The sequence below is a fragment of the Egretta garzetta genome, unplaced genomic scaffold (assembly GCF_000687185.1).
Source record: "Egretta garzetta isolate BGI_Z169 unplaced genomic scaffold, ASM68718v1 scaffold32, whole genome shotgun sequence".
NCBI lineage: Eukaryota > Metazoa > Chordata > Aves > Pelecaniformes > Ardeidae > Egretta > Egretta garzetta.
The window spans coordinates 1,801,569-1,823,438 of record NW_009259035.1 but is presented as its reverse complement, the minus strand read 5'-3'; the positions used below and the strand labels follow the sequence as shown (position 1 = coordinate 1,823,438).

Sequence of the window (21,870 nt, the reverse complement as noted above, 5' to 3'; positions counted from 1 at the left end):
ACTGAGCCAAGGAGTCTCAAGTTAGTAGAAATATTCCTGCTACAGGAGAGTAAGTGTCTCTTTCATAATTTTGTAGCTATCTTTTTTTGTATATTGGAACTTTTTAAAGTATTTCTGGTTATTCTTTGATTTCTCTTTAAGGGTTGTTCTTACACAAACAAAAAAGACAGTGTTTCCCAGACCAAAGCATCTGCAATGATAATAAATCACTTCCTTCTGAAAAATTCTCAGGCCCTTGGTTCTTTCCTCTCACTGTGCCTCCAGAAGCCATTCGCACTGTGTCAGCCTCTTGCTCTTGTTTGCGCCCTGTTACATCCCAACAGAGGATGGGCCTTGACCCCACCACCATAACGGGGAGCAGCAGAGCTAACGAGTTGGCTCCCTTGCCAGAGCTGGAAATTTCCAATGGCTGATGGGTTTGTAGAACTGATTCTTGTCAATCCATGAAACAGACGTACTTGCCTACTTAAACCACGTGGGTTTTTGCAGTTGCTAAGATCTTTTGACTTTTTTGGGAACTGCAGTCTCAGCAGACTTACAAATATAGCACCTTATCAACAACTTTGTAAATTCTCTGGAGAACTCAGCCCAGGTACAGGTTCCCATACTCATAGCTACTCAGTTGAAAATTAACCTGCAAATCCTGCAAATAACTTTTTTAATTATGGAAAAAGCACTAGAAGCTATATATGGACTTTGGACAGGAGCGTTTGAAAAACTCATTCTTCAGCAGACTACTTAAAACATTGCAAGAAACAGGGATGGGGCAGGGATGTACAAAAATGTGCTTCCAAAGGATCTTTTTGGGGAAAAAAAAATTGTATTTTGCCCATAAAAATTTCCGCTGATTAAGGAAGGAAGGAAGGAAATACTGCAAGAAAATTTCAGTACCAAAATGAAGGAGAATTGGTTGTGTTGAAAGTTCAAGTAGTCTCATATCTTTAATTGATGCAACTGCAGAGGCTCCCTTGCTGTAGCTTGCGTGGAAGCCCTCTTACTGCCAGTGGGCGTGATGGTGATCTCACACCAGGGTAAGTCAGGGGTGGCTGTGGGTGCATTTGTGGCACAAGAACAGTGTGAAAACAGCATGAACTCAGAACGAAATCTGTGCTTGGTCACCGAGTTAAGCATATGAGGAGTTTGTAGTGAGGTACTGTTTGCGTGTTCTCATCCCCCTGTGAGACAGCAGTGAATCACCTTCTTGCAGATGATCCATTACTTCACTGAGCTTGGATTGCACAAGAGACTTGACCTGTGTCAGCATGGCTGGGTATCAGATACAATTTTGTCAGGGCAAGGACTATTAAACTGGAGGGTGAAAGTTAGGCACCAGTGTCTATAGTTGCAGGAAGTAAAATTAGTGAAGGTTCAAACATCCCTAGAAATAAAAAAAGAGCAAGATGAATTGGGAAGGCTCAGCTCTTCTGAGGGACCTGAACATCAGGGTATCTGAAGATTTTGGCTTAGCTCCTTGCAGATGTTGCAGCCCTAGGACATTTTATACTGCCTTGCCATCATAATAAAACATAACCCCCGGATACCCTTGCTTTATTTACTGTTGCAGAGAGGGAGTTCCACAAAGTCTTTGAGCTCAATTGACCTTATTTTTCGGCTTGACAGGTATTTAGAGAAGACAATCCGCTCAGCCGTGGAGCAGCATCTCTTTGATGTTCATGGCTCAGGCGGCCAGAGTTCAGAGGACTCTGAATCGGGAACATCTTCAGCCTCTTCTAATGTGTCTGCCAGGCAGAGGAGGCGACACCACAAAGAGCAGGAGGAAGCCCGGAGAAACAGAGACATGTACGAGCCTGATTTCTTTGTTTTGGAAAGTATATTTGATTAAGTGTACCCTAGTCGTGTCCTCTTATCAAGGCAATGCTTAGTTCTGTTATGAAATGCAGTGGCCCTTGCCCTGAGTTGAAAGTGCAGAGCAGACTGCAGTGCCTGTGCAGAGCTCCATTGCATCAGTTAGAGCTGGGAAAGGTAGAGTTTATTAGAGGTTATGGAGTGCGGCAAAGCATGATAAGAATCCAGGTTTTTTATGCAGTACAGTAGAGGTTTTAATTACAGTATTTGGAATTGTTTAATTACAGTATTTATTGCTTCAGTGGAAATTCCCAAGCAGTTGGCCCTACTGCCTGTAATTTCTTTAGATAAAAACATTGGGGTTAGATGCTTTTCTGAATATATAATGTCTTCAGAAATGAAATCAAGTTCCCCTTTTGTATGTTGAGGCACAGCTTATGTCTCAGTTTATTGAGGAACCCTGGGAGTTTGTCTGAAAGTAGAAAAATCTTAATTTTGATTAATCAGAATTTAAGAATTTTTACCCACCCCGCTACACAAAGTTTAAACATTATTTAGTCTGTCAAAGAGTAAAAATAATACCTATTTTTCCTTTTATACTCCTCTACTTGTGGCATATATTGTGTGGTACAAATGTATTACCACCACAGCCTTAACAAACACTTGCCCAAGGCATAGCTGTCTTTGAGGAACTGTAACTACAGACTTTGCAAGGCCATGATCTAATCAGTGCTTACACAAATGTCTAGCTTTAACACAGCACTAGCTCTTGTAAAGAACGTGTATACCTTACTGTCGTATTGGATTGCTAGGATTTCAAGTCAGATTCCAAAATAAACATCTAGTCTCTTTGTTTTTTCCTGGGTGCTGAATTCCCCAAGTCCTATTGGATCTGCACCTTCCTATACAAAGCCACTGTAATACAGGTGCATAACCATCAGTACCTCATGTTAATACTGCAGTCATGCTATTTCCCAAAATGTGTCATTGCTACTGTTGTTAAAAAAAAAAAAAATCCATAGTTACAAAATAAAAAGCCATTTCCATAGTGGAGGAAAATACGCTGTTAAGATGGACTGGGAAATTAGCACTTGCAAGTCACCAAAGTATCTGGCAGCAGCTCTGAAGTGGTTTTTCTTGTTTAGTAGCCCTGCTGGCAGGCTTCTCAGGTAAGTAGGTCAGAGACTGGCTAGTGTACGTGTTTGGAAGCATACAGTACTGCGGGGCTTTTTTTTAACATTGCGTTACAGAGCTGCCTTTAGACAGGGTTGACACAGTTGTTCAGATTCAGTCCATAAAGCTGGAGCCAAGGATTTAAAGCACATCGGAAGTCTTGAATGCTGGCTAGGGTTCAAATTGTTTTCCCTGGTTCCCTTGGGTCAGATTGCTGGAACTCCTTTGGGTGAATTATCAGAACTGGGAATTCCTTTCAAAACTTCTTTCTGTTGTTGTTTTGATTGTCAGTGACTTCATCTCCTTGCCTTGTGATGGATCACAAGAGGGTTTGTAAAGTCCCAAGTTGGAACTTCAGCTAGGAAGAGTGTTTATTGCAAAAACACATAAGTGAGCTCCCAGGCTTTGCAGGCTACATGATCTACAAGACTATGTATATGTAACTGGTCTGCTCAGAGGTTTGTAAAAACTTCCACAAAGGCAAATGTGTTACCTTAGAACTTCAATCATAGATTTATAATACCTCTTTATCTCTCTCTCCCAACAAAACCTAGAGATTCGTGATCTAGAAAATCACTGAAACTTCCTGGTTTTGTTTTTGATCTGAATGCTTTGTCATGCTGGCACTGTCCAGATACTACAGCGTAATTGGTTTCTTGTCAGGCCAGTGCAAGTCCAGATAACTGCTTTGTGAAAGCAGGCTTTGGAGTCGCACAGCACTGTGTAAGGCAGCTGCGCATACAACAGTTAGCAAACGTTCCAGTTTCAACGCTGAGTGTAGGCAGCCTGCCCTTAGCCTCCGGCAAGGTAGAATAGTGAAGAATGAGATGCATTGTGTTTCTCCTGTTCCATAATGCAGTGACGTGTTCTGTATGCGCATCTTCATTATTCCACAAAATAGAGGGGAGACTACTAAACAGGTTGTGAAGGGAAAACCACATGCTGAAGGACCCAGCAGGCTAATTGTGCAGGGCTAGATAAGTCATACACCAGGCTTCTGGAAAACATGCACAAACCCTGCTAGCCCAGAGAGTCCCAGCTAGTGCATCACATGATGACTTAAAGCTAGCTGTCCCGTTCACTTCCCAACATAGCAGGGCAGTCCTCTGTCCTCACAGTTGCGTTGCCGTTGCAGAGATGCATTCCCTTTTCTGCTTTGTGTAATTCCCAAATAGCAATCAAGCATTTGGCTAAAGCACCACAGTCCGCTCTTGCATTTGAGAATATGACTAAGAAGGCCGATTATACGGTGTCATGCACCGAAGGAGATCCTTGGACCGCAGCTGTGAATCACTTTTCTAAATTAAAAGCACGTGTCTCAAAGGAAAATATGCTGTGTATTCTCTATAAAAATACCACAGCCAGCCAGGAGCGAGCCCAGCTTCCATGTGAAGTCAATGGGATTCTCGGCATTGGCTTTAGTGGGAAGTGAATCAAGTCCCAAATGTTGATCCTCACAGGTTTCTCACCTGAGGTGTATACACCTGGCTTTCACTCCTCAGTGGGATCTAGCATTGCACAGTGTGTGGTGTTTGCTGCAGTAGGAAGAACCAGAGATACTGGTTTCATAGGGCGTAGAAGATGTTGCCGGATCTGCACCAGTCAGCATGATGCGTTTGCCTATTGCTACCATAAATGTAGCGGGAGAGTTTTAAACAACCTCTTCTTGTAACGTCCCTTTTCTTTTTAGGGAAGTCGTCAACAAAGAAAACATTCCCTCTGGATTCAGCAATCTTGAAGGCTGTATTCTAGGTGCTCAAGAAGTAGAAAAATTACAAGACAACAGCTCTGGATATCTTAGTGAAAGGAATAAACCAAAACGGCAGAAATCCAGCACCAAGCTTTCGGAGCTTAATGACAACCAGGACAGTCCTGTGGTAAGCTGGCACACTGTACTATTTGACACCTAGTACTAGGGTGGGAAAAAGTCTTTTTTATTTCAGTGCACATCTGGTTCCCTTGGGTAGCCATTTTTGCCTACAGGACAAGCATAAGTGGCTGTTATGAACAATGGGGAGCACTGGATCCCGCACTCGTAACCTTTGTGATGAGGCAACTGAGAAGTCGTATTTCTGCTATGATCCTCTTACTCCATCCGTAGTCATTTTCTCTTTCCACAACTTTTTGCTTTTTTTCTTCTGAATTCTGCAAAGCATTTTGGAAAAAGAAAAAGGAAGTAAGTCTTTTTCCGAGTCTTTCAGAAGTCTTGTGAGGGGGTTGGAACCTCAGATGTAGGTTCGCATGTTTAGGTCACGTTTATTTTTACAGTCCTGCTAAGTTCTGAAACCATAGATAGCAAGTAACTTCTTGATAATGAGATGGCAAAGATGTTTTATGCCTTTTCCCTAAAGTCTGTGTGTTACAGTGGTGTTTGCAATTTGTAAAACACTTTGGAGTGTGTTGGTCCAAAAGATGATCCTTCTAGTTACCTTTTACTGATATAACATCCTAAAAATCTTCAGTACTGTAGAATTTGCCCAGCATTTTTTTGTGTGACCTTCGTAGTAGAAGAGCAGTGCACTCTCCTTCCCTCTCAACCAAACCAGACCCTGATTATAGTGTCAGCAGTTGAGAAACTACTGTGCTTCAACGTGGGGTCTGCTACAGTGGCAGAAATGCTATGAATCCCGGTGCCTGGCACCCAGCATACATTATAGGGTTACTAGTAACAGGGGAAAGCTGTATGAAAGGACTATCCTTCTGAGTTATTGGGCATTTCCTTCCATTATACTTGATTAAGTTTTAGAGCCTGCTGTGAGTGAGTTCCTTCTTAATGTGGCTTTGTGGTGGGACTCATTTTGTTTAGGTCACAAAATTGCAGTGATCTGATCCTACCCTGTGCAGAGATTCTAGAGAGAGGCAGATTTGGCTTCTCTTTGTGATAAAAAGAAGGCAAGATGCCAAAAATTGTAGGCTGTGCTTATATTTAGTGCTCAATATCTGTAACCTACTCATGTGATACTTCAGGAAGGAGCACAGTGAGATAGAAACACTCTCACTTTGCATCTTTCATTCTAGCAACAGACTTCTAAGATAGTCAAAGGTCAATTGCTTACACTCTTTTCTGTACCTCTTCTCTTTAACTGTGGAGTGTAAGGCAGTTTGAATGTAAATGAGAATTTGACTTAGGATTTGGGAAAGACTGACGGAAGTGTCCACTTTTGCTGTGGACCTAAAAAACCATCCGTGAAGTCTTAAAACGTGTGCAGAAGAAATGTCCTTAAACTCACCTGCATCCACTGGACTTTGCCCTGCCCCTCATTTTTGGTTCTCTTGAGGGACGAAGGCTGAAAGGAACATGAAATGGGCTAACCTTGCACAAAAAGCGCTTTGACCAAGATGACCATCAGCGTGGTTGTTGCTTGCTTTGCTAGAGGAAGTGTCACAGTGGGATTGTCAGTGGGAATATTGTTATGAAACAGCTTGCAGAGAGCACGGTGCTACTCTTTTTGAAGAGCAAAAGCTACTTTTTAAGTTTTCATGAGTGTGCTTATTTCATACTTCCATTTCAGAGACTGCCAGCAGGACGTGTGGTGGTTTAGCTTTCTTTTGGCTATGTCTTTACACTTCAAATAGTAACCCAAATTGGACTTCCTACTTGGAGTATCAAAGGACATAACCTGCACCTTAGCATTTACTAATAGGCCTTCATCATGTAAACAAGTTTGTTATGTTGTATCTTCTTAGCCACCATTTTCTGAGCCTGCCTGCTTTTCAAAGCCTGAAAGCGTATGTAGGACAGTGCGTGGAAGCTTCCCTCTTAGCTGTCTAATTGCATCTGACTCAAAAGCGTAAGTCAGCGGTGGAAAAACTGTCAGTTCCACTTACTCTCCCGAGCAAACCAACCACAAAGCATTAAAAGCTTCTAACTGCGTTTCAGAGACATGGTAACCAAGTACCAGTAGGACTTGAAGAATCACATTAAGCAAGGCTGGAATGACTGAGCTGTGTCACCTTATGGGGCTGGAGGTGTAGCAGGTGAGAGAGGGTTGTGACTGCCCCAAGAAGTCTGTGCACTCAGTTCCAGGGGCCGGGGCAGCAACCACACTCCATTCTACTGAATGACTTCCTCTTATTTAAGAGGGACTTGCCCAAAAAACAGGGTAGAAAACCTCCTGAACATGTGCCCGAAGTGGCAACATGGCTTGTCGTCACAGTACTTTCTCAAGCTCTTAGAGGACAACAGCATTAATGTTCCTAATGGTAGCCAAGACAAATTTCAGAACAAGTTGTCATAACCAGTTGAATTTCTTGCCCTGCATTCATATTAGTCCAACTTAACATTACTTCTGTTCATATGGCTTGTACACACCACAGAATTGCTCTCAAGCTCAGCCTGTCTGTCAGTCTGTAAAATGGGTGCTGGCGGGGTAGCATGCAGCACTATTCTGGTAGACATTTTGAGGTCATCTGGTGAAAGAGCCGAAGCAGTGAGCAGGTGGTCTTTTTGCAGGTTATGGGCGATGAAGTCTGGGGTTTGTTTTGTTATAAGTGTGCTGCAGCAGGCAGTAGTCTGATTGTTGTCTTGTTTCTAGAAGTCCCGTTGGATATTTCTATATTTGATCTTTTAATGGCCTGCAGCTTGAATCTGTTTCTCTTATGTATCTTACTGCTTTAACATTTACTGTATTACAGAGTATGGAAAGCTTTAGCTCATCCAGGCCTATAGACAGAACAGGACCTGATGACATGGAAATTTTATCTGAAGAAAGGTGATTTTTTTTTCTTTTTTTTTTTTTTTTTTAATATATGTATATTTTATTTTCCCTGTGGTTGTAGTACAGCGTAAGAGACCTTCCACCACGGACTATGAGGGTGACATTTAGTTATGCTGCAGAACAGCATTACCCACTGTGTTAGCTTCGAAGTAGAATTGTATGGAGGCACTGCGTATGTTGTATGGGCTCTGCCCAGCAGTGTACACCACCAAGACTCTTCTCCCAACATGTTAGGAATGGCACTGAAGATGCGGATGGGGCAGAGTGTGAAGTACCTGAACCAGCATGCTCCACCCAGGGGACTGCAGGGCCTGTCTCACATGGCCTCTGGGTTGGGAATCCTCCTGAGATGACAATTTCTCTCCACAGTTTGGTTTGTTGGGAGAGTTGTATTGGTTTGGATTAAGGGCATAAGAATTAAATGACATTATATTTTTCACAAATAGCTCCTGAGAGGAAGCAAAAATACATTGTTTAGCAGCCTGAAGTGCTGCAGCCTAGAGTGTCCCTTCATTTACCGAATGAATTAGTTAAGTGTGCAGCAGTAGCAAGGATCTAAAAACCTGTGTATGTGCAGAAGTCCTGCTTGTTTTTGTTACAAGTCAAGTCTGGTTTTCTATTTGTAATATGTTGGTTTCTTTTTTGTTCTTTTTGTAGCAAAGAAAGTGAAAACGATGAGGTTTTTTTCAGGCATTCTCAGGTTGGTATTTTTTGGGGTTTGTGTTTCAGTTTTGTGGTCTCTAAATGGGCTTTTTATTGAGTAGAAACAAGTAGTTAGGCATATAGTTCTGTGAAATTCTGTTCCTCCCAGAGAAATGGAGTTAGCATTTGCTTTTTATTTCCCTTCCCTCTGCTTTTTATTTACATAATTTAGGGAGCCTCTCAACCACTGAGGAGTCTGAAAGCATCTACTTTGGTCCCTTCGATCCCTCCTTGCCAAAAAGGGAAGTGTCACTGAAGTCAGCACTTTGGTTTAGGTGACACCAAATTCCCTTGTTAATCATTGCAGACATGGCGTGTGACTGGTTATCTCCCAGGGTAGTAAGATCAGCTTGTCTGTCTTGATTTCTCTAAAATCATTTGGTCTTTTATTTATGATTTCCCAATGCGGCCTGTTGCCTTTGAACACAGGTGTCTGTGGTCCATTGTCTTAGAAAACTGGGTTATCTCCTGCTTCTCTCTAGGGGTTGGTGGTTGGGATGGATGTCAGGACGGGAGATGTGACGTTGATGGCAGCAGTTTTTTCCCCAGCTTTCCGTTTCTGCTTAACACCCACGTCCTGCATTGGCTAAATGGTGGTTTTCATCTAACTGTTCAGCAAAGCGAAGATTGGGGTTGGGTGAGGTGAACACCTTTGCAGTCACTGGTTCGTTGGGCTTTGCTTGAAACGCCTCTAGACAGCCAAGCATTTAAAATGCTAGGGAGTATTATCTGAGGCACCTCTCCCTCAGTTGTGCACCCATTTTAGAGGAGCACAGTAAAATAGCAGTGGACAATGTCTGTTTTCTCTGGCTGTCTGGAGTTAACTGAAGGCTGGTAGTATTTTTAAAGTAGCCGACTCTTGTGGTTTGGTTTTGTTTAGTTTTGTTTTTAAATAAAAGCCAATATGCATTTATTAACTTTGAAAGACTTCATTCCTGGTAGGTATTATTTCCATCTAGCAGGAAAGGTAAAGAGATTATTTGCTAACAGCTGGGCTCTGACCAGCTGTGTTGTAGCTGGAGAAGTTCATGGGACACTGAAACACATAATCTCTGCAAGGGGTGTTCAGTGATGCCTTTGATCAGTGCTCTGCTACTTTGCTCCCAGAGGGTCCGTAATCCCCAATGATCCTCGTGAGCTGTTGCATTTTCCAGAGCGTGGATTTTGCAACACCTTGTTCCTCACGTACCAGCTTCAATGTGGAGAAGGTGCTGTCACTGCCATGCCACACAATACTTCCATTAAGCTTTTAAACTAGTCTGGGGGAGGTATATTTGAATATGAAATCATAATCTTAAAATAAACTTATCCTTAGGAAGAGCTTTAAAATTTAGAATTTTAACTGCAGGAGAAGACGTAGCCTTAACCTAAAAATTGTATTATATAGGAATTACAAGGTCAAGAAAATGTTACATTCCTGCAGGGATAGTTTTACATTCCTTGTCCCTTATAAGCCTTTTTCTTAGGGCAGCTTAAAGACATACCTTTCATTAACAAACAACTCATTCAGGATGAGGAAGGGACAGGGACTTTCTTGCTCTTTTCTCTTTCTCGCCCTGTCTCCAGTCTGAAGAGATTAGAAAAGGTATTTGGAATTTTCCATAGCTACTGGTTGTGCAGACTCTGTTCTCCATGAGACAGTAAAACCACTTTGAAACACGTCCCAAATGAATTTTCAGTGCTTTTGTAGTCTTCATAATCTGCCCTTGGAAGTAACTCAGCTCAGGGATGTAGACCGTGATTTGAAAAGCGCAGGTTTCTAGTATCCAGATTTTGAGAAGGGAAGGGTGTTTTAAGATTCACATCAACATGGCAACAAGTGTAGAGGGGGATTGGCATGACTCGGGAGTCAGGCAGCAGGGTGGCTGCCTTCTTGCATCAGATTGTCTTGCCAAGAGGTGCTTAAGGATGCTTCCCACTTGTGATTGTAATGGATGATCAGATGCAGGGGAAGCAAGCCTTTTAAATAAAATTGATTTGAATCCATCTGTAATCCAACAGAATACAACCTCCTGATCAGAATTCAAAGATCTTTCTGTTGCCATTTATTTCTAGCTGCTTGAGCTACTCTTTACGCTGAATTTCCTTTGGAGCAGGGTGAATGGAAGCAGCTGACTTATCCCCAAGTTAATTAGATCTGTAGTTACTGGTACCTGCAAAGCATGGCTGCAGAAGCAGCTTCTAAAAAGCAGAACTCAAGTGCTTAATTTGAAGATGATTTTTTTTTTTTTTTTTTTTTGTGGTCATTGATGTAATATCCACAGTGCACTGTGACTGGCAGCTGCTACTGAGATCATCAACCTGCTGCCCCTTTGGCTTGTAAGAAATTGTGGCATATCCGTACCTAAAGCACAGTAGTTCTCCCTTACTTGATTTTTGTCCTGGAGGTTGGCAACTGGTGGCGTCAGGAAATGAAATAGGAAAACAAGTGATGGGAATACTGAATTATCTGCCATCCTGTGGGTTTGGAGCATTAATGCAAAGAAGGTTAAACATCTGCTTTCTTGAGTCTCCTGGGTTTGTACCACCGTTGTTCTGCAGAACGCCTAATGATTTATTCATTGTATTAGAGGCTACATCAGTGAGCAAGGAAGGGAAAGTAGCTGGCTGCAGGCACAGCACGGGCCTGTTTTTAAAGAGCTTCTAAATACTTCCAATAACTGAAGTGACTTTAGAAGGAAGAGACATTGATATGATCTTTCTAATATATCTGTAATGGAACTGTTTACCCATCTGGGAAGTCCTCTTGTATGTGCTACAGATATCTCTTAACAGTCTTAATAAGACAGGAGGTTGTACACTCTTCGTAGGAAGACATTTAACTCTCTAATTAGTATCAGTGGTGGTGACAAGATGGTGTTTTCAGGTTGCTCCCTTTGAAATTGCTAAAATCTAGGTAAGTGCCTCTCTTCACACTTCTCGACGCTATTAAAAATAGCACCCATTTTGAAACTTACTGCTTTATTTCTTTAAAATACTGTGCTGGCAATTTAAATGCAATTTATCAACTGGTACAGTTTGTTCTTTAGTAAATGTAGAAGACTGCCTGTTTCTGGCCGCTGACCAGTCTTTCTGTTTGTAATGTATGCTGACTATTTAGATCCTGGCAAGAAATTTGTTACTGGACCTTAAAGAAATATTTAAGTCCTCCCAACCTGGAAGCAGCTTAAAAGATGTTGAATGGTGAATTAGCATTTTTCCATGCACAGCTCTCACAGTAAACACGTTTGTAAGCAGATGTAGTCGAGCTGTACAAGTTACTAGTGCTTGGCAAACTGTCATCTAGTGTTTCCTTTTGTTAGAATATGATTTATTGAAATGAAAAGGAAATACAGACCTTACACAAATACAATGCAGAACAGTCATTACAAATGCCAGGGTGTTCATCACCCTGGTTTTTAGAACTGTAGGACAGCCCAGGTTGGAAGGGACCTTGAAAGATCACCTGGTCCAACCTTTCATGGGAAAGGGAGCCTAGATGAGATTATCTAGCACCCTGTCCAGTTCCAGGGATTGGTAGGACTGAATCCAGCTAAAATTCATTTATTCATATGATTTCTTTACTGGGCAGGTTTTTTTCCTCTCTGCGTGAAGCTTACTTGTTTTCCTCTGCTCAAAGGGGGAAAAAAAACCCAAACACATCATTAGCTTTATGCAGATGAAAAAAATTAAACGTGCCTAGTGGCATATACTAAGGATATTGATTTAGTGGAGTTTGGCCATGCTTCTGGATTCACAAGTAAAGTACATCCAAATGTACCAGTTGTTTTCTTCAGGACCGTTTTCTTCACACATCAGCACGTGCAGATTGCTAACTAACTAGATTATCAAAATACCTGCGGGGAGAAAATCTGCATGATGACTACCTGCTAGACTGTATGTGAGAGAATTACACCTAAGCTGTTCTTACCAAGATCAAATAGTTTATGTAGTAACGTAGTGTTGTCTATTCAGATAGCTCTGTGTTGGTGCGTTTATACATATCACACTCTATGTTTATGTAGATGCTTTACACTTCCTTTTCCCTGCTGCCCTCTGTGAGGCATTGCAGCTAATTTATTTTAGAGTGACAAAACTGCTCGTGTCATCAAGTACCATTACAGACACGCGCACTCTGTGTCTGGATTGTGGGAATGGCAGTGATTTCTGCATAAATGCACACGACGTGTGGTATGTGCAGGGGTGAATAGTGGTGAGACAAACAGCAGTTGCTTCTAGGTAGTGCTAAATGATGAATCATTTACTTGACAGCATTCTGCCTTTTTTTTTTCCTCCTAAGTCATTGGATACTTGTGTGAATTTTTTGGCTTTTTCCCAGAGTCCACACTGCTTCCAGCCGAGATGCCAAACCCCACTGCCGTTTGGATTTGCGCAACACTGCTTTAATACCCCGAGCTCCTCCATAAATAGTTCTGCTCTCCCCACACCCAGCTAGAAAACAACCACAGGAAATCGGGGAATGTGCAGCCAGCACAGCTTAGCTGGCACTAATTGATCTGAGCCAGCACAGCCTGCATGCGAGCACTCGTGTACGTAGCCTGCACTGCCTTGCTGTCTGCGGCTGCTACCTTAAGGAGCTCCAGTGCCTGCTTTTTTAGAAGACACCATATTGCTACAGCCTTACAACAGCAGCAGTGGTTTTGTTTTTGCTCCAAGGAGTTGCACTCCCGTAGGAAGTGTACGCAGCCCCCCTCTCTCTCTCTCTCTCTCTCTCTCTCTCTCTCTGCTTCTCCCTGCCTTCCTCCCTCCCTTTTCATCCCAATCGATTACTGGAGGCTTTTTCAGCTGCATGCAGTTGTCAGGGCAGGCAGTTTTGGGAACTTGTAGTGGCTTTCTAAAGAAGGAAAAATTCAAGGAAGGCAGATGGACGGATGTTTTTACTGGTGTGAGTGAGCAATTAGTACGTAGGGGGTCACCAAGCAGGGGATTTGGATTTGGAGCTGGAAAAGTCAGGGTCTGTTTGTTTGGATTTTTTTTAGCTAAAGGCATGAGCTTACTGCTGTTGTGGCTGCAGGGATTTTTTTCCTTCCTCTGCTTCCTGAAACATTTTTTTTTCTTTCTCTCTCATTCCTGTGGCTGTATGGGAATATAGCTGACTTCAAGTATGAAGATTCAAGAGCATCCAAGCATTCCTGAAAACAAGTTGCAAAGAAATCAAGATGCTGATGATCAGGAAAACAGCTTTGTGTCGGAAGTGCCTCGGCTGGATTTGACAGCGCTGTGTGATGACAACAACTGGGAAGGTAGGATTGTGCGATGCCTGGTTGTATGAGTGAAACGGGAGAGAGAGAGGGCAACCTGAGTGGGCTGGGTATATCTTTATGTGATCGTGTTCCCTTGCCAAAAACAACAGGAAAGCAATTTTGTCCTGAATATAGAACTGAAAGTTCGGAGAACCTGGAAGCGAAATACTGGATGGGTACCAATTCTAATTGCCACTTAGAGGAAGAAAATGAATTGTTTTATTCTTGAAGTTACTGTCATGTGCTGTTTAGTACTGTTAAGTCCCTGAGTGTTTCAGGAACACTTATTTCTTGGTGGCTGGTCACTCGAATATTAAGCTAGACTGCCCTACACTTCAAAGAAGCTGGGTATTTCAGAGTCTAAAAGGATCTTCCTTCTTTCTCTCTTTTCTTCCACTTCAATCACTATTTGGAAATAATTATTTGGATCTGAAAAGCACAGCTGGAAAAAAGGCTGGCTGGCTGCTACTCTGTCTTTTGATGGCTCTTACAAACAACTTTTATTTTTATGTATGCTGTGAAAAAATTCTGATCACCAAACAGCAGTGTTAAATTGTGTGTGGCTTAAATTATTTTGATACTGTTACTTAGCTCTCATCTCCAGAGTGCATGCTTGGTTGGCTGTTTGCTCTGACTCACTTAAGAGTGGGAAATCTGGGGAGGAACTCTGGGTGCCATGAACCTCAACTTCATTCAAAATTGAGATGAATTTAAGGTGTCCAGCACCTCTGGGATCAAACCCTTTTCCGGTTGCTGAATATGTCTCTGTGTGCAAGCAAGAAGTCTTCTGTTAGTTTGTACTTTAGCAGTAAAAGGGGGGGGTTGACAGGAAAGAAACAGGAAAATGCAAGTATGGTATTTTAATAAAGCAGGAGAGGGAAAATGTGTAACTAATTTATTGCTCTAAAAAGATGATCTTTGAGAAGTTAAGTTCTCTGCTCCTGCGTCCACTGCGTACGTGACCTCGTATATTTTGCCTGTTCCTCTAGGAGGAGAGTAGTTATGACGCTTCAGGCATGAGTAAAGGAAACCCGCAGCCGTGGCTGCCTTTGATTCAGCCGGGCAACTAGTCACCATGGACGGGAGAGAATGTCTCCGCTTGCTTGCTAGGCGGGGATTCCCTGGGTGGTATCACCATGCGTGCAGCACGGCTGATCAAAGCGCCGTGGAGGGGCTCCCAGGAGGCCTCAGCCGCCTCATGTGTTTGCCGAGATGCTAATTAGCGCTGCCCCGCAGAGTCACGAGCCAGGGTGAGCACGTCTGTGTTCTCAGAGGTGATGTGTGGCTTCAGCCATCATGTGGACCTTTGGAAATAATGCCTTTTTTTTTTTTTTTTTTTTTTTTTTCCTGGGTTACTAATGGGAGTCATATGAATGCACGAAAGGGAGAACACAGCTCCTTTATGTCTGCCAGAGGCTTTCCCATTGTATGAAATAAGTTGCACGTTTGGTACAACTCCCTCTTCATAGGCATGCTCTTATGTTTGGATTCCAGCCTTCTTGCCCTGCAAATATGAAACAGCATTATGGGCACGTGTGACTGTGCTCGAAGAGTGCTTCTCTCTGATTCTTCTTTCTTCCATTCTGTTCACATGTATTTCACAAGAGGAGGAGGAGGGCAGTTGCAAAAGCATCAGCTGTCTGGTGTGAGAGAGATGTCATCTAAAATATTTGCCTCCAGAATCACCATTTTGTTGGCGCAGATGAAAGAGCAGCAAAATGGTGCCTTCTGTGTCTCAGCAAGGAAAGACCGAGTCTTTCCTAGCTGTGGATGTGAAATCAAGCTCACAGCAGCCAGGAAGGGGAAGATGTTAACGTCAACTCTCAGACTGCTTCTGCAGCTAACAGCAGAGCCTGCTATTGAGACTGGCTTTGCAAGGCAGGGATGTACCACTCATCCACAGCTCTAGCAGTCAGGGCATCCTCCCTTCCCCTGCCACCCTGTGCCAGTCAAACCTTCACAGGTCTCTTCAGGATCTGTGCCACAGCCCTGGCATCCCCAGGGAAAAGGGAAAGGACTGTGCCTCCAAATGCAGTAACACCGAGTTATTTGTTGCTTTGCTCTAGCAAATTCGGTAGGTCCATCTCTCAAGAAATTACCCATTTCTCCAGAACGTAGTCGAGCTGACTTTTGGAGGCAGGGTCCTCTGTATCATACTGCAGGAGATACAGAGCATCTAGTGACCAGCGCAACTGCTGGGCCTTTCATAAATGGCTTGTGAGAACAATTACAGGTTGGGGGGTTGCCTTCAGCTGTAGCTGTCACTGCCTCCAATCAAATGTTAGGAAAGGGCCTTGAAGAATGGGCACAAGATTATGCAAGACAACCTTGTCCATTGACTAGTTTTTATTTGTCGCTCAGGCGGGCCCTCCATCATGTTAAGACCAGAGCTGCCTTAAAAACCCTCATTCAAGGGGCACAGAACTGTGATAACTGCTGCCAGGTGAGCTGGCAGGGGCCCCTACCTTTTATGTTACGCTAGAAGTAATTTTTACTATGTTTGGGGTTTGTCGTTGGTTTGGGTTTTTTTCTAAGGTTCACCACATAGTCAAATCTGCACAAGAGGAGAGATTTGTTGTACTTCTCCAGGCTGTGTTCCTTTTACCTAAAGCTGAGCAGAGAGAGGACACAGAAATTTGCTTCTCACTTCTTCCAGTGCATAGCCTCACACTGTGCCATGTGCCTGCTTTCTGCACTGGCCTTATAGGGGCATACGTGTAGTAATCGTCAGGCTAGACTGTGCCATGTGCCTGCTTTCTGCACTGGCCTTGCCTGTTACATATAGGGGCATACGTGTAGTAATCGTCAGGCTATTGATGTAGTAGTACACAGGGTGCGAGCAGTGCCCCAGCCAAATCCAAGTGCTGAACACTTAAGCCTAGGTGCGTTTTCCATGGTGCGAGAGAAGTGTTTTACTACGCGTGCGTTTAGCGGATGCCAATAGTTTTAGTCTCAGGCTGGGTGTGAATCAGGCTCTCTCTGTGAACAGGGATGTCTGACCGCTGGGCTTGCCTGCTAAGCCGATCAGTCGGTGCCAGCAGAGAGGGCTTGCGAGCAAGCGTTTTCAGAGCTACTTCCATAGCACAGGGGTTTTAATTGTTGTGGATTACGTTCGAATCGAGTGCTCTGAGCAAGGAGGACAGAGTGTTCTCTCACAGTCCAGCACTATTGTGCAGATTTCTTACCAAATGGTTCTAATTCAAGCCCAGAACTTGCTATCCTGCCCTCAAGGAGAATCTGGAAGTATGTTGCTCTCCGTACCAGCGGCTGGCCCCATCAGCAGCTTGGAGCTGAACAGGCAGTTCAGTAAATCGATACGGTGTGTGTGATTGCTGCCTAGGTCGCCTGATTACTGGCGTTTTAAAAAAAGCTCTGTAGATGAGCTTTCAAGCAGAGTTTGCAGTAACAAGCACTTACGGAACAAACAGCAGACATTTTGCTGCAAACTTTCAAGCTTAAAAAAAAAAGAATAAAAGCAGAAGCTTAAAGCACAGTTTGAGCTCTCAGTGTTGAGAATTCAAATACTGCAGCATTGAGACCCTGAGGGTAAAGCTGATCTACGAATAGTTTTGACGGTGACTTACCTGCCCAGGAAAAAAAACCCCACAGAGTAATGCAAAAAAATCCAAAGAATATAGCAACAGGGAAGCAGGATTTAGATTGATTTTTTGCAACGTTGTGGACTTAGATACATGAGTGTATTTGTGTGTAATGCTCTTTAGGATAAGAAATCAAAAGGTGATGAAACACACTGCATTTTTATTACTATGTGTGGAAAAGAATAACTGCATTGTTTTCTGATTTTATTTTATAGCATCAATACTTTTAAAATGTATTTTTTTCATTGTTTATTGTGGTGTTATAAAAAAAAATACAAAGTTGGCTTGCTAGCTGAAAGATGTATCATCTCACTAACTGAAAAGGTGTGGTAGTGCCTTATTTGGGCCATTCTTTTTGATCTACATAGGAAGAGTACCTCCTGATGTATTCAAACAAGGATGTTTTCATATAAGATGAGTAAAATGGGTTGTGACTGAGCTAGTGAATGTTTGGGGACTTTAAATTGCTTTATTCACTTCACTATGAGAGATCTTTCTGGGGTCTTTCAAATGGGATGTAACTCCAGGACCTCAGGTGTTGTAATTAGTTTAGGCTTTTTAATCCCTCCGGACCTACTTGGGTTTAGAAGCAGCTAAGGTTTGGCCTCCTTTGTCTGTCAGATGGGTGTGTGTAAAAGCAGCGTCAGCAGCATGTACCAGCTGTGTGGCTGCAGAGAGGGAAACGGGAGATGCCCGCGGCATTTTGCTGGCTGCACCTCAGGTGGGATGTGTGTATGGGCACCCCTCTGCTGGCCCTGCAGCCCCCAGTTACCCTGTGGCAAATACGCAGTATAATGATAAAAAAAGTCAGTTTCTGTCAGCAAAACAGCTTGGAGCTCACCAATAATACAACAATTTGATACAATTAATCTTTATTCCTTCTCGCGTGATACAGGTTTATTAATATCTCCAGCCCTCTGTGCAGCAGGTTGGCGGAGAGGTGGTATTGCCAGAGGCGTATGTGTGCCTACAGAGTTCTGCAGAGCAACACCTGGCAGATGGCTGACAGCTTTGTTGAAAGATTAGCTGGTTGTGGGATTTTGAGAGGGAGTGCAGCACTTCTGAAGGACTGCAGGCTCAATACCAGCGTATTTCACTTCTTCTGCGCCAACTTAGAAAAGGCGTACCTAAAAGAAATGCGTTGAGAGTGTGACCAAGGAACAGAAATTTTTTTTACCCTTTCTCTGCACTGGTACAGCCATGATGGTTAAATATTCCCAAGTTGTTTTTTTTTTTTTTATGAAAGGTTGTTATTATGGAAAATGGGGGGAAAAAAAGTACATGGAAAGAATGGGGAGGTGAGTAGAAAACAGAGTTTTCTTTGAGTAAGAGAGATCTGTTCAAGACAGAAGATGAATAAGGGTAACTGCTCTGTCAAGTCAATGGCAAGGAAAAGGTAAAACACTTACATTCTTTACTGAGATTTTCTTCTTCAATTAGCAGAAAGGGGAAAGGGTGACAACATTAATCCTGATAGCAGATACTTCAAACCTGAACCGTTAAGTCCAGGAATTTAGCAGCCTTCAGAAAAAGCTCAACACTTTGATATCTATCTTGGATAAATGAATAACAAAAGATACTATGTATTCTGTTAAATGGGAATTGGTTGATTGTGCACTGTCAGAAAGAGTGACAGCTTGCCCCTAGCGGGTTCCTGTATATTTGTGCAATCCAGCAATTCCAGTGCTTCCAGCTGAAGCGCCTGGCACCCTGGCCAGTATGAGAGAGAAGGCAGTTGGACTACAGCTCTGGTCCATTTTGTGATCTGACGTAGATAAAATCCATAATTCTACAAACCTAAATATGTTCCTTAATTAATTGCTGTTACTTGCCGGGGAAGGCGGGGGGGGACAGGACTGTTAGCCATTTTGTGTCCAGATGATTTTTTTCTTGTAAATACTTACAGTCAGCAAGGGAAGCAAGTTACCCATAGAGTCAGGCCTTCCAGGAGTGAGGGTTAAAAACAACTGATTTTCTGCAGCAGCTACTTCTTCTGTCAAGTCTCAGGTTTTATTTTCCCTTTTAGGCCTTCTTTCCTTCTCCTTTTTAACACTTTCTCCTTTGGAACTGATTTTCTATTTTTGGGCAGTATTTTGAAATCGACAAAATAGAAAGTACACATAGCTCGGTCTCTGCTAGCCTGCATAAAATGCTCTGCTGTCTTTTGGGGCTTGATCAGAGGCTCTTTGAGCCATTGCAGTTCCCTGAATGTCGCATGCTATCTGGTATATAAATCCACCTTGGGACAAAGTCACATGCATCATGCATGATTAATAATGGCTTTGTTAGCTGCTGTGGTAGGAGCTTAAATTTGGTTACTGCTAAATATGCTGCTGATTTCTTCCAAGTTTATTCCATCTATGTAAATCCCATGGAGGTGTGATTTAACAATTTCCAAGAGCAAATTCTGTTGTGGGGTAAGAGCATATTCCAAAAATTGGGAGAGATATGTTTGGAAGAATCATGCACATCACTTACATTTGACTAGCGGGAATGAGGTTACCAAATTTGTTCCTTTTTATGTTACTAGCCTTTATTTCACTACAAGAGATCTTGTGAGGACCTTCCTGAAATCATGAGAGGTTCAGGGAAGTGTGCGACACCAGAGTGTCACAGTTTGGCTGAAGGGCTTGCCCTTCATTTCACCTTCTTTCTTATCAGATTCCTTGAGCAAAATATTTCAGGTATTAGGAACTGCCTTAGAAAACTGTACACCGCTTAGAAAAAACTCTTGTTTAAGAAATTAACTGAGAGAAGTTCAGGCTGCATAAGCTTTCCAATCCATGGCAAAACAGCCTAATACACTTGGGACTTGCACACCTCTTTGAAGTAGCCTCTGCAAGCCAGGCTTGTATGTGCCTTCGCTTCTCATAACACCTGCGAGAGGCTCTTATGCAAAAACCTCCAGCCATCCTTTTCAGAGCAGCGCATCAGTCTGCACGAAGCACCAACCTCTCAGCAGAGGCATTGCCATTTATATTCATGTGCTAAGAAAGAAGGGAAGAGGAGAACGATGCTGTGTACAGGCAAAATACCACTGGGCCTGTCATTACTGAATTGTGGATGATCTTGCGCTGATTTGTACATGGAGGGGGAAATATTAAACAGCATAGAGTTTTAGTAAGAGAATCTTCACGCAATCCTTTCTGAGATAGGAAGATGTTAACCTTGTTCAGCAAAAGGCGATACTGATTTTTATTCAAAAATTGATAAATTCAAAAGCCCCTTCGCTTTGTGGTGCTACGCATGGGAAATAATGAGCCCATAGCTCTCTGACTGGTCTGGGAGCTTTCTATAAGGTTTTTGTTTTGTTACTTGACTCTAGAACTATTTGTTAGATTTATAAGTTCAAAGCCTGGCTCTTAAACTGTCTAATCCTGTGGTGCTAAGTAGGAGCATGCAAATCAGCTTAGTAAACTATCTGAACACAAAACGTTAGACTTCTTATGGCATCTGGAGGGAGTGATCACAAGATTGAGGCGCTTGCTTTCCGTGGGCTGCGCTATGCTAATAAGCAACACTAAGTTGGGTTTCCCTTTCTCCTCCACCATCTCCCTGTAGAACATTGCTTTTATTTCCAGCTGGTTAGATCATCCAGGGGACTAGAGATTTCCTCACTTTTCTACCATGCTGTTAAACAGCAGGATTGCACATGAAAGAGAAAAGGGGGAAACTCAGACCGTATTACCATCAGTGTTAATTGACAGGCTAGGCACCCCGTGGAACAGGTCATAATGTGAGACACCCTTTCCTTGCAGACTGGGAGATCCTGTGCTTCCTCCTAGTCTTTGAATTTCCAACAGCGGGTGGCAGGGTCATATTGGAGTGCTGGAGGCTATGGGAGGACAATTAATATGCTACTCATTTACAGCATTTGTACATCCTGAAACTGAAAAAAAAATCCTCCTGTAATCCAGTTGCCTCCTTTATTACTGCCACATGCTAATAATTCTCTCTTGTCCAGCATAACGTTTTCCTCAGAGGTGCTGGCTGGTGATAGCCTCATTTGGTGTCAGTCTGTGGTAACTACTGGCCAAATTTTGGGTACAGTTTTCTGTTGCACCTAGGAGATTATTTATGTTTGCGTAGAGTGCCCGCTGTGGCCAGGCAATGCTTTGCATTTCTTTGCACACTGGGCAGATGCAAGTAATGACCCAGAGAATGCCTGACGACAAGGAATCGTGGTCTGGGACAAACGGGTCAGGGTTCATTAGAAAAGTTGCCTGGAGTCTGTCGTACATGTAAAACAAAAACGATAAAACCAGCCTTTGTCTTACTGTTCCCAGAGCCCATCCCTGCTCTTTCCTCATGGCAGCGAGACGGCTTAGACTCAGATGAGGCTCGCCTTTCCCCGCAGGCCGGTCGCTTAATTCGACAGCTTCTGGATGAGGACAGCGATCCTATGCTGTCCCCTCGCTTCTATGCCTATGGACAGAGCCAACAGTACCTGGATGATACAGAAGTGCCTCCTTCCCCTCCCAATTCTCATTCCTTCATGAGGTGGGTGGTGATTTGCCTGTGCTGACTCTCACACCCAGCTGTGGAAGGGTTTGCACAGTTGCATCAAGCAACATCTCTTTGGATCACATACCCTGGATAGCTATGCTGTGTTGGGTTTCTGTTCCTGCT

At 43.1% G+C, this 21,870-nt stretch overlaps 1 protein-coding gene across 2 annotated transcripts in view; it reads left to right on the top strand.

Moving 5' to 3' along the window:
• FAM13A (family with sequence similarity 13 member A) overlaps window positions 1-21,870 on the top strand; it is a 49,150-nt gene that overhangs the window by 9,948 nt on the left and 17,332 nt on the right. The window contains exons 3-9 of one of the 2 annotated variants that reach the window (XM_035890381.1): window positions 7-49; window positions 1,621-1,800; window positions 4,670-4,856; window positions 7,615-7,691; window positions 8,355-8,397; window positions 13,492-13,642; window positions 21,528-21,741. In XM_035890381.1, coding sequence (XP_035746274.1) covers window positions 7-49; window positions 1,621-1,800; window positions 4,670-4,856; window positions 7,615-7,691; window positions 8,355-8,397; window positions 13,492-13,642; window positions 21,528-21,741 — 895 coding nt within the window. The remainder of the gene's footprint in view (window positions 1-6; window positions 50-1,620; window positions 1,801-4,669; window positions 4,857-7,614; window positions 7,692-8,354; window positions 8,398-13,491; window positions 13,643-21,527; window positions 21,742-21,870) is intronic. The other variant, XM_035890382.1, reaches the window with a different exon arrangement.